The following is a 12,459-nucleotide window of genomic DNA, read 5'->3' on the forward strand; positions in this document are numbered from 1 at the left end:
CTAGGATTTCGGTTGCATGTTCGCTCCTTGCTGGAGCCGGCTGGCCACGTGGAGTTTTCCGGGTTTCCTCCACGTCTGTAACGCCTAAATAGGGGCCAGTTTCCCTTAAAAAGACCTCCCGGAAGGCATCGCCCTAGTGTTGCGTTGCCATAACTAAACTAAACATAAATTCTGTAAGGGAAATAATTATACATATTTAAAAACTAAATTTATTGAATTTTTAAATAGTTTGTTATAATTTTTAACTTAAATACTGTATTTATTAATTTCATTTGCTTAACATAACATTCTATTTTTCACAATTACTTAAAAGTCTAAATTATAATAAGCAGTATAAGGTACGTGTTATATTACTAAAAAAGCGCACACATTCAATATAATACGTTATAGTATATTATGTAAAATGACATAAGATACATTGCATATTTTAAATTGACATAATATATATCCATGCTTTACATATCTTAGGATTTCCGTGTTCTACAATTGTACATACTGTAGCCTATAATATGTCCTATGTTTATGTATAATTTTTCTACTTCGAGAGTTGATACTTTAAAGTCATAAAAAAATGTAAGTGTGTAATCTACACAAAATATAGAAACATTTGAATTTATCACCATTAAAATATGAAAGCACAAGCATAAACATTTATACAGTACAGTACGTGCTATATTCTTACGTGTCGGATAACATTTTTTCACATTGTCTGCCAGTAAAGTTTATATATAATGCCGATTAGGACATATTTCATACACAATATAATTATGTAAATAACAATATATTTTCAATAATATAAAATTTTATCTTGTGACCTTTATTTTATGTCCTGTCTGTTTTTAATGTACATTTATAACCAGCGTGGGTATATAATTATTAAATGATGTATTTTTTTATGATATAGATTGATAAGGAATCATTGCCTAATTATGATTGCAACATATATAACAGCAACCTTGAACTAAATAAAATACTTTCTATTTTAAAGATATAGGCCTACAATGTGTTTAACACGAATTCCTTTATCTAAAGTTTGAGTTATATCGACGATTTCTGACGCAGATTTTTAAGGTTGAATCCAAAGGCTAAATGTCGTCTACGACACTATCTCATAAATATCATTACGTGGAATTTAGACCTGTAATCTATAAGTATATAATATCAGGGTTCAACCTACAAGTCAATGGTAAGAAAATAACTTTTGTACAGAAAAAACTAAAAGTATTAATTATTAATTAATCCAAACACAAATTTTATTTATGGCAACGAATTTTAAAGAAACCATTAACGAAAACAATGCAAATTCTTATTCTGACGGAGGCTATTCTATATAATTATATACAAAATTAAAAAACTGTTATGATAATTGCTGTATTAACTTTAATAGGTTAATTAACAAAGTTTAATTAAACTCAAAAATTTAATTGTGTTTTTGGGTTTAATTATTGATTTAGTTAAGTGTCTTGTGACACGACTGATTTTTTTGTCATTTTGTGGGAATGAAATAGGGCAATATTTCCAAAAAGAGGTAAAATATGGTAATTTTATAGGGATTAAAAATTGATTAAACTCAAAACATTCCATAATTTTCGTTAGTTTAATATGCAATTTATTGTACATGCCTTAAAAAATATAGAAGGTACAAAACGTCTTCACTTCCGCCCTTTCTAACAACCAGGAACTAACAGTCTTCCTTCGCAGAGATGACTTTTTATTGTAGGCTACGACTCTGCAACATATGCTAAACAGTCTTAAAATGTTCAGTGATAAGCCATAAAAACTTGTAAAAATTATATATTGATTTAAAATGGCAGACAGATATTTACAAAATATAGAAAAAAACAAAACGTCTATTTTGTAAATATACAATTTACAAAATAGTACTGTATACATGCCTTATTTTTATAAATTACTGTTTATTTAGTACGTCATTCAAAATTTATTAAGCATGAATTTTTCTCAGGAACGAATCAAATTTTACAAAGCTTGGCGTCAATCAAAAGGAATGAGTGGTTTCGATTCATTATTTCGGGAAATAAATATTTATGAAGCTTCCAGTAAAATATTCTATTTTGCATAAAATGCAAAATGAAAGAAACTTCTCCATTTATAAAATTTTTATACCAAAACAAAGGAATAGTTTGTCAAATAAATCAATGGATTGTCTGTGTATTGAAAAGTTATTTTAATAAAAATGTTTAACAGAAACTTAGTTGAAATATGTAATATAACAGCAAATAAATTTAATTTATTCATTTTTTCAGAGTAGCTACCTACCTAATGCTGGATAACTACCAATTTTTATCAATGTCCCTATTTCTGGTTTTGAACATAGGCAACCTTCACCTCATATTGCATTACGTATAGTATGTTCTACATGAAATATCCGGTAACAGACGGTTCATACGAACTGTTTTGCTTAGAATCATTCATATCTCCCAGGATATTGCAATTCCTCCTGAATCGCCCGGTACAGTACATTGCATGTCAAGAATTTCAGTTTAACTAATTGTTGAGTATTTTATATATATTAAAATAAGTTTCTTAACCAAACTAATTTAAAAATTAATCAAAAAATTCTACAATTTTGTAATACAATTCCAAACCCGGAGGTGGCAATCCTACATATACCCGTTTTAATTATTCAAGTTTCGAATTTTTCAGCATTGAACCTTGTGGCACCTGCTGCAATACCAAAGGTATCGCAAAGACCAATCAAAACCACTGCATTGTGTTATTTAAAAATTTAACTTGCGAGTCGGATTTAAAGTCCATAACTTACATACTGGTAACATTAGTTTTAAATAAAGTTTGACGAGTCACAAAGTGTAATAATTACATTTCATCAGTGAATATAAACTGTCTTAGAGACTGAACTCTTACGCGAGTTGTTCATTCAGTAACCACTACAACACACTAATTTACAATAAATTAATTTTTAATTTTAATAATTTCGTATTTTTTTTAAGTAACATATCTTTAAAATATTTTGTACACTTCAACAATAGTTTTACAAATCTAATTTATACGTGTATATATATATATATATATATATATATATTTGCCTCATAATTTAAACGAAAATATTTTATGCAATAAAAATGCATTATAATAATAGCGTTATCCATGGCACATTCATATTATTTAACAATGGTTGGCAACTGGATAAATATCTAATTCCCAAAATTGTTTTTGTATTTTTACATTACAAAACTTGGTTTGCCGTATCTTTTTATATAGTATTCGTGTGTACATTATAATTTATATATTTCTCGTTGATAAATGTGTTCGGAGCAGCAGTGGAGCAATAATTAAATTTTACATTTAAATAAGTTTGATGGCGATGCTAGGAGTTCGGGAATCGAATTATTATCTAGAAACGACGTTGATGCTTTTTTAAATCAGAAAAATTTAACGCGTGCGAAATGGACACTCTTAAATTCAAAATAAATGTAGAAATAAGTGATGTAAATAAAATTAAATATAAGAATATAATAATTTTTTAAACATAACATTTACCTTTTTCCTTTGATACATATGTGTATATATATATATATTATAACATTTATATAAAATAATTTAAATTGCATTTCTTGCTTTGGTAAATTAACTAGAAAATTTGTGAACCTTATCCTTTGTAAATGCATAGTATATTGTTCACGTTTTTGAAATTTATTTGCATACCTAAGATTATTAACTTCGGTGATTTTCAATTTTTATAAGGATCTATACATTTTTTTAATGTTTGGAATGTGACATTTTATACTTTCGGTGTGCTCCGATCATTAACTGTGGATTTTTTAAGTTTCCCTTTATTGAACGACTGGATGGAATTCAATAGCGCATTCCTGTCGGATGTCTGTTTAGGAAGACTCGAGGATGATGCGGGTGGAGATATGCCACCGTTCGGTACAGGCGGAGGAATTGGTGGGGGTAGTGGGGGTGGCGGGGGTGGTGAAGGAGCCGTAGAAAGTGAGAACAGCGATGACGATGGAATGAGTGGTGGTGGTGGTGGCGGCGGCGGCGGTTGTGATACTGCATTTCCAACTACCATAGAAGATAAGGCCGGCGACGAAGCACTTTTCGGAAATGACTCTTAAAATATAAAATGTTAAGATCAATCAATTTATCTTAATTTTTATTTTAAATAATATTGCTACTTAGTTTTAGCTTATTAGTTATAACTTATAACTAATAATAAAAAAAAATTACTTTAATACAATAAAATACATGCAATAATATCAGGGTTCAACCTACAAGTCAATGGTAAGAAAACTTTTGTACAGAAAAAACTAAAAGTATTAATTATTAATTAATCCAAACACAAATTTTATTTATGGCAACGAATTTTAAAGAAACCATTAACGAAAACAATGCAAATTCTTATTCTGACGGAGGCTATTCTATATAATTATATACAAAATTAAAAAACTGTTATGATAATTGCTGTATTNCATATTTAGATGATTTCAAATTCTTGAAGCTGATATATCACACAAAAGAATCAAAGCAAAGTTAGAAGTTTTGTATTTGATTCCTTTGCATGGCATGTGTTAGCTGTATGAGTCTAAATTTCTGGTCTACAGGGTGTGTCTGATGATGTTGATAATTAGGAATATGCGATGGGAACGACATTCTAGCTTCAAGCATGTAGGATAAATAAGGGTTGAGTTGGGTAGATGGTATTGAGAGAAAAGGTTTGAAATTGAAAATTTATCAATGATTGCATTATCTCTTTCAATAAATTAATTATTAAATAAATATTAATTTTTATTAATATAAAACTTTTACATTAAAAGAACAAATAATAAGTTCAGAATTAGAATCAAGAGTGCACAAACTGCAAAAACTATTTAAAAAATTAACAAAAACATGCATATAGTGAAAGAGAAAAAGAGATAAGAAAGCCTTTTTCTTTTTTATTGCAAGAGCACCTACAGAAATGGGTGTGAAGTCCTGGATGAACACACATTGGAAATGAAGAATTTTGATGTGCCACAAACATCATGATGTGGATCCTAAGACAGTGAAATAACATATTTATTATAACAAAAACAACTCTGAGAGATTTGGAAATGAAGCAAGCACAAACAAGTACAATGTGTGCAGTATGCATTCATTAAAGTAATCAACAAAAAGAAACTGCATGCAAAGATTAAAGATTAAGTTTAATTGGTTCAAAAAGAAGTCAAGCTACTGTAACTTATAGAAACATTTAAGTAAATTTTGCTAAAAGAAACTGAGCAAGCAATTTATTTTTATAATTAGCTTTACACTTTAATAAAAATGCAATCATGGTAAAATTACAGTATTATACATTCATGTATCTCATTAAATCAATGACAGTTAATTGCACAGTTTATTATTTTATAGTAATTTTGATTCAAAATATAATTTAATTTAAAAGTGATTTTGAATCTTTTCTAAAAATTTTCAATTAATACTTAGGTTACAGTCAAAACCTGATCTTATGTCAAAACTAATTTTTACACATCCATTTCTGTTTACATAGTTCAGTGTCAAAAATGGACGTGTGTGTCCCTATATTTCACTTTTCAGCCAAAACTACACATCGCACATGAATGGTGTTTGTATGTGGTAGTAGCCCCAAGTCTCCATTCGTGCACTATGGTGGTTGTGTCTTGATAACTATAAGGGTGCAGGAGATATGGGGTTTAAAGTGGTTGACTTCGAAGATTTTATATTTCGATTTTATTTTAAAAATGTTCAAACCGTTTTAAATTTGAATTTGTTCGATTATAGAACAATTACAATCGTTCCAGAAAATTGATAAAATTGAAAATAGTTTGTTCGACTAGACGTGAACAGGAGACGTTCTGTCTGGAAACAAGGGACCTAATTCTTGCATTCTGTGAAAACAGGTAATGTATTTATCTTAGTCTTCACTATCGTTACTTTTTGCCCAGCGAAGCGGGTCCTTGCAGCTAGTTCTTTATAAAATTTTTAAAATAGTTTAAACATGTTTAATATATAACCAGTAATGAGAACAAGCAGAAAATGCCAAAATGTCAGTGGCATGTGGTGACATTTGATGATAGGGAAGCTGTGCTGGTCCTGGATTCCTTTGCATGGCATGTAGCATCCACAAGCTAAACTGCATAAGGTTGGTGCTCTGTATAGCGCATGAGCGAATGTGTATAATTTGGCTGTTTCACACAATTCAAATATTTTCACCATGGAAGCTATCCTGTATTCAACAATACAGTGCTTCCATTGGGAATATGCATATACAAATTTATATTCAAATATACAATAGCAAGGTTATAATTTTTTTCCACATGTAGTATAGAAATTTGTAATAAGATACATAATGCAGTTATAATAAAATATTAATTTTAAGTAATTCAAAATATGTTAAAATATGAAAATAATTGCACAATATGTATTTATATTTTAGAAAATACAAGGTAAGCAGTGCTTCCACAGCTTCCATGGATGGCACATCACTGCAAAATGTGTGTTATACAATTAAATACATTACTGATATTTAGAAAAATAAATCTTTTTCTTAATATGTTAAATAATACACTGATACTCCATGAATTACATGAGTCAATTTTTCTTATTAGTAATTACTGTCTGTCCCATAATAGGATCAGTATAAGTAATGGTACTTCGGCACTATGGTAAAGAATGCTTGATGGATTTGAATTTAAAGCACACTTAGTATTAGATTAATATATTACTGTATGTTCTTATACAGTAATATATTAGTGGCTTGGCTCAAATATAATATAAACAGAATAATTGCCTATAATTAGCAATGTATGAGACATACATAAATTAATTTGAATTTTTCCTCCATCTTAAGATGCTATTTTATTTATACACAGGTAATAAAATAAACTGTAACCTGAATTCTTCAATAAATAATTACTTTATAGGCATACTCAGGATTATTTTAGCCAGAGTGTGTCAAAATGCCATGTGGACAAATGCATAAAAAATTATATCTAATATGTAGAACTGATAGTTGCTCAGTAAAAACAATTTTATATGTTGTCACCAAGTGTGTATGGTAATAGTTTTTTTTTAGAAAAAGAACATTGGCTAAACTTAATTAGTTTACATCATAAAAGTTTGCATTAAAGAGCCTTTAAAACAATTTAACTGTTCACTTTACATTTTAGACTGTCAATACAAATATAAGTTTACATAATTTTGATGCATAACTATTTATACTAGTATAAATGCATAAAACATGAATTTTAATACTGTAAATAATTTTAACCATAAATTTGAGAATTAGTATAAGTTAAATAAAATAATGAAAATTAAAATATCAACAAGTAAAAAAAAAATACTTTTAGGCTTAGAGTATTTAATAAAATAAGGTTTATTTAGCTTAAATTAAACATAGAAACAGAACAAAAGCTACCTTATTTTTATAGAAAATAAAGTTTAAAAAGCTTCTCTTCTAAAAAATTATCAATAGTTTCTTTATTTTATATTAAATTTATATATTTATCATAAATTAAAACATAATTATGCATATTTAAATTNATTCTCAACATTACTTCTATAACTATATATAAAAAAAGCATCACAAAATTCTTAAGAATATAAATTATTAAGAATTGCTTTGAGATCCTATCAAGTCTTAAAATTCTTATCAACTTATCAGTTAACATACAAATTTAAAAATTCTTCTGTGTAAATTAATTTCTTGATTGATACATAGAAATTTTCAGTCTGTTTTGTATTCAAGACATATCTTCAATGGCTATTAAGTTACTACTAAGCTATTTCTTATCCAGTCTTAAAAATTCTTATTAAAATTTTAATATTTATCAGTCGGGAAAACAATTTTCACCAGTGCACAATACTGAACTGAATATATCAATTGAATTGTCTCTCTAGCATTCATATGTCTCATTGAAAAGCATTCAAAATTTTGTAATTTTTTTCAGAAAAATAAATTTATATTGAAAATCTATAAGGAAAATATCCAAAATTTCTCAAAGCAGTTAATTAAAATTTGGAATTTTGTTTGATTCTAAAACCTTAATTTTTAATTGCAGCTCAATGAGATAAGAAATAGCTAAGTGGTAACTTAATGGTCATTGAAGATATGGTCTTGAAGTCAAAACACACTGAAAATTTCTATTAATTATTTTCAATTCTTTCAAAAATTATTGTATAATAGATTTTTATAGCAAATGTTTATTTTTATTGCATAATATATTTTATTCTTTTAATTTTTGGACAAACTACTTACCAACATATAACACATCACTCAATAAGTCTCTGGTCTAACTAAAAAAAATAAATTTTATTTTAGAAATTCAACTTTATTCATCAACATACTCTCCTTCAAGAGTGATACATTCATTCCAACACTCCTTTAACTTTTCAATGCCTTATTGTAGAACAATTTGTCTTTGCTCTCAAAATAGGCTTCAGTTTCGGCAATCACTTCTTCATTTGAGCCAAATTTCTTTCCCTGGAGCATCATTTTGATGTCTACAAAAAGCCAGTAGTCACTGGGGCCTGATCTGGAGAGTACGGTGGAGAGGAAGCAATTCGAGGTGTAATTCATTCAATTTAACCATCGTTTTCATCAACTTGTGACACAGGGCATTGTCTGAAGGAAAAGCACTTTTTTCTTTTGCATGTGAGGGCATTTTTTTCTTGATTTCTACACTCAATCGATCCAATAATGCTATGTAATGTTCACTATTGATAGTTTTACCTTTCTCAAGATAGTCGATGAACAAAATACTATGCACATCCCAAAATACAGATGCCATAACCTTGCCAGCTGACTTTTGAGTTTTTGGTCACTTTGGACGACTTTCACCGGCTGCTGTCCACTCAGCTGACAATCTTTTTGATTCAGGTGTGTAGTAGTGGATCCATGTTTCATCCATTGTCACATACAGATGCAAGAAATCCTTTTTATCTTGCTTGAACAGCTCCAAACAGTGCTCTGAACCGTCAATGCCTTGTTTTTTGTCTGGTGTGAGCAAATGCGGCACCCACTTCGAAAGCAACTTACACATGCTCAAATTTTTGTATAAAATTGTAAACACACAACCTTCTGATATCTTTAAGGTGTCAGCTATCTCACGCAACTTCACTTTACAGTCTTTCAAAACTATTTTGTGGACTTTTTTTTTGTCTTTTCCAGAACAACTGCTGAATTTGGGCGACCAGAGCATTCAGCATCATCGATGTTTGTATGACCATGATTAAATTCAGCATACCAGTCAATAATAGTTGATTTCCCTGGTGCAGAGTCTCCATAATGCTTATCAAGCCACTGTTTGGCTTCAACAGTATTTTTCCCCATCAAAAAACAATGTTTAATCAACACACAAAATTATTTTTTATCCATTGTTTTGAAAATTACAAAACTGGGGTCACTAAAACCACTGTAACCTGTAAACTAATTGTCAGAATGTCATGAAATTTTGACACATATCTTTGAAGGTTGGTACTACCAGAAATCATATGGATCTGCCAACAGTGTTGCCATATAGGTGTCAGACTGGAGACTTATTGAGTGATGTATTATTTGCATTAAATCACAACTTAAAGAGCAGTTGTTCCAGAAATTAAAAATTAACATTTACAAATGCTAATGCTATCTACCAATTTAAATTTTCTTGTTCAAATCCTAAACATTAACATTCCATGATTAAAAATTAATCTTTGTACATCAAATTTTTGAATTATTTGAATAAAACTGAAAATCTTTATTTAAACAATTAAAACATTTGATAAATACTTGTAAAAGAATCTAATAAATTTCAAATTTCTTAAATTAAAATGCTTTGTTTGAAAAAGATATTTTAAAAATGTTTCTGATGAATTATTAGGATTTACATTAAAAAGCCATTAATGATATGAGATCAGACATTATTTGAACTGTGTTATAAAATATTTGATTTAATTTTAATTTTAGACATTGATCTAAATGCTACATGTAATAATTGCACATAATCCAATTTTGAAAAATTAAGGTACATTTTATAAAAATGTTGGCTTGATTAAACTTACATAAAATTATCATAAATTTATTTTAAATTTGTATATTATTTATTTCTTCAAAAACATACCAGGAGTAGTAGGACTTGGTGATGGGCCATTTTGTGTTGCAGACACACCTAATTGTAATTTTTGCTGCTGTAATAAGAATTATACATTTTAATCTTCAAATCTAATTATTGTAGTATAATTAAATATTTTACTTAAAAAATCTTCACAGAAGTACTTTAATATTTTTCTGAAACATATTTTAATAATTACTTTTGAAGTTTGCTTTTATAAAGCTGTAATAGAATTGAATAATTATGCATTTTTATTTATATAAAAATGTTATTCATTAATTAGATAAAAAAATTATTTAACAATCTACATATTATTGATAGCTGAATAATTTTAAAGTGAAAATTAATGCTACTGATGTGTATTAGTATTTCCTGTATTACACAAAGATTAATGAACACTCATTCAAAAGTGTTTTTTTTAAATATCCATTACAAAGATTTTTGAATTATTTACTTATTTATTAAATTAGATTCCTCTTTAATTTTTTAAAATTAAATTCAAATTTAATAATATAGACAATGGTTTCTATCTATTTTTAAAAAATTCAAGTTTTATATATTTATATAAAATTATTTCAGGTTATATTTCAAATAATATAAAATCTGCATCATTATATAGTATTGTACTAAGCATTGTTATTCATTTATAAATAATAATGCAAACTAATAAATAAATTCATAAATATAAACACCTTTCGCCTCTCATCTTGTCGTTTTTTCTTATTTTCTTCTGAATTCAACTGTGCATGTACTTTCGAAAGTCGTTGACTATGCCTAATCTATATATAAATATAAAACAGTTTTAATAATCATTAAAGTATATTAGGATATTTTAACAGTATCAGCATTTGATAGTGTTAATAATATAAGTATTGAAATCATCATTATTCTTTGAAAATATTCAATTTTTCAATCCACAATAATTTGAATTCTCAACATTACTTCTATAACTAAAAATTAAGAACTAATATATAATAAACTAAAGTTTATTATGTATTAATAATTTACATTACATACCACACGTTGCTCTTCTTTTAATTGTTGATGCATTTGTTCAATAGATAGCTTTATACTATCTTTTAATTGTGATGATATTTTTAAATGTCCCTTCTCAACATTTGTTGCAATTGAAAAGAATCTGAAGAGATAAAACATTATTCCATATTTCATGTTTACTTCCCATTTAAATATCAGAATCATTCAGAAATTAAAATATAAATACAAAAATAAAATTTGATATACATTATTAAATTTATTTGATCATTTGTATTTGAGAAATAAAATATTTATAAAATTTATATTATTCCTTTAATGACAGCTTATCAAGTAAACTAATGCTTTATCATTAAAGTCATTATATTGAAAATCCTAATATTTGAATGAAGAATTGTGTATTTTTTCAATAATTTCTACAGCTGACAAACTAAAAGGACTAAAGTACTTGGGATTAAAATATTCTAAATATTTTCAATAAAGCATAAAATTATAGGCCATAAACAATACCAATTTGGGAAAGCAAATTTAAGCAATTATATTTGATTATAAAATAATGAATATGTACGTACGGATGAGATAAAAGATTCATAACAGAAGGAAGTCCATTTTTACATGCTTCTTTTGTAAGTATTGCTTCTAATACAGATCCTAACAAATTACAGCCATAATAAGCATTAAGAAATTTAAAAAGATTTTTCATTCTCTTAGAATATAAAATTAATGCCTACTAAGTTCTGCTGGACAAGATGATGGAAAGTTATCACAAGTTGGTGTAAAACATGGAATTCCAAATGTCATTTCATACAATAGATGACCAAAGGAGTATACATCAATAACTTCTAATGTCTGAAAATAAAATAAAACTTAAACAAGATCAAAAAAATTTAATATATTATAAACTGTTAAAAAACATATCAATCAAATGATTACTTCAAATTAAGTATTTAATTTTTTATGACATTATAAAGATATAACAATATACAAATAGGAATGTAAACATCTATAGTAAAATGATAATTTGTATACAGTAAAGCGTCATTTATCCGAAAGTCAATCATCCTAAAGAATTCCAGTCAGCAAATTTAAATTTTCGCCAGTGCTGTGGCGTAGCAATCTTTGGCTATGTCTTAGGCTACTCAAATATTTTACGTTTTTGATACTAAATTAACTTCTGAAGTATAATTTTTTATTGTTTTTATATTTTTCGATATATTTATTTTGTTTGTACAAAATAAAAAAAATAATTTTTAATGATAAAATAGTCTTCATTAGGCTTAACTTCGGCGAAAATACAACATGAAGCGACACGCAACAGAGAAAAATTTCAACATGGGATAGGTTAATATATTTTTTCATACATAATCAGTTATCTGAAATATCGATTTTCCGA

General features: G+C 27.4%; 1 protein-coding gene across 2 annotated transcripts in view; it reads right to left on the reverse strand.

Moving 5' to 3' along the window:
• Nucleotides 1–3,060: 3,060 nt before the first annotated feature.
• LOC111628179 (PX domain-containing protein kinase-like protein) overlaps nucleotides 3,061–12,459 on the reverse strand; it is a 37,162-nt gene continuing 27,763 nt past the window's right edge. The window contains exons 10-16 of one of the 2 annotated variants that reach the window (XR_002757130.1): nucleotides 11,798–11,915; nucleotides 11,639–11,717; nucleotides 11,091–11,211; nucleotides 10,766–10,852; nucleotides 10,083–10,149; nucleotides 4,939–5,018; nucleotides 3,965–4,095 (exon numbers count right to left, since the gene is read on the reverse strand). Coding sequence is in view for 1 of the 2 variants with exons in the window: in XM_023371920.1 (XP_023227688.1) it covers nucleotides 3,761–4,095; nucleotides 10,083–10,149; nucleotides 10,766–10,852; nucleotides 11,091–11,211; nucleotides 11,639–11,717; nucleotides 11,798–11,915 (807 nt within the window). In the remaining variant the exon portion in view is untranslated. Of the gene's footprint in view, nucleotides 4,096–4,938; nucleotides 5,019–10,082; nucleotides 10,150–10,765; nucleotides 10,853–11,090; nucleotides 11,212–11,638; nucleotides 11,718–11,797; nucleotides 11,916–12,459 lie in introns of both variants that reach the window. The other variant, XM_023371920.1, reaches the window with a different exon arrangement.

The sequence above is a fragment of the Centruroides sculpturatus genome, unplaced genomic scaffold, assembly GCF_000671375.1.
Source record: "Centruroides sculpturatus isolate CEXI.00-Female unplaced genomic scaffold, Cexi_2.0 scaffold503, whole genome shotgun sequence".
Lineage (NCBI taxonomy): Eukaryota > Metazoa > Arthropoda > Arachnida > Scorpiones > Buthidae > Centruroides > Centruroides sculpturatus.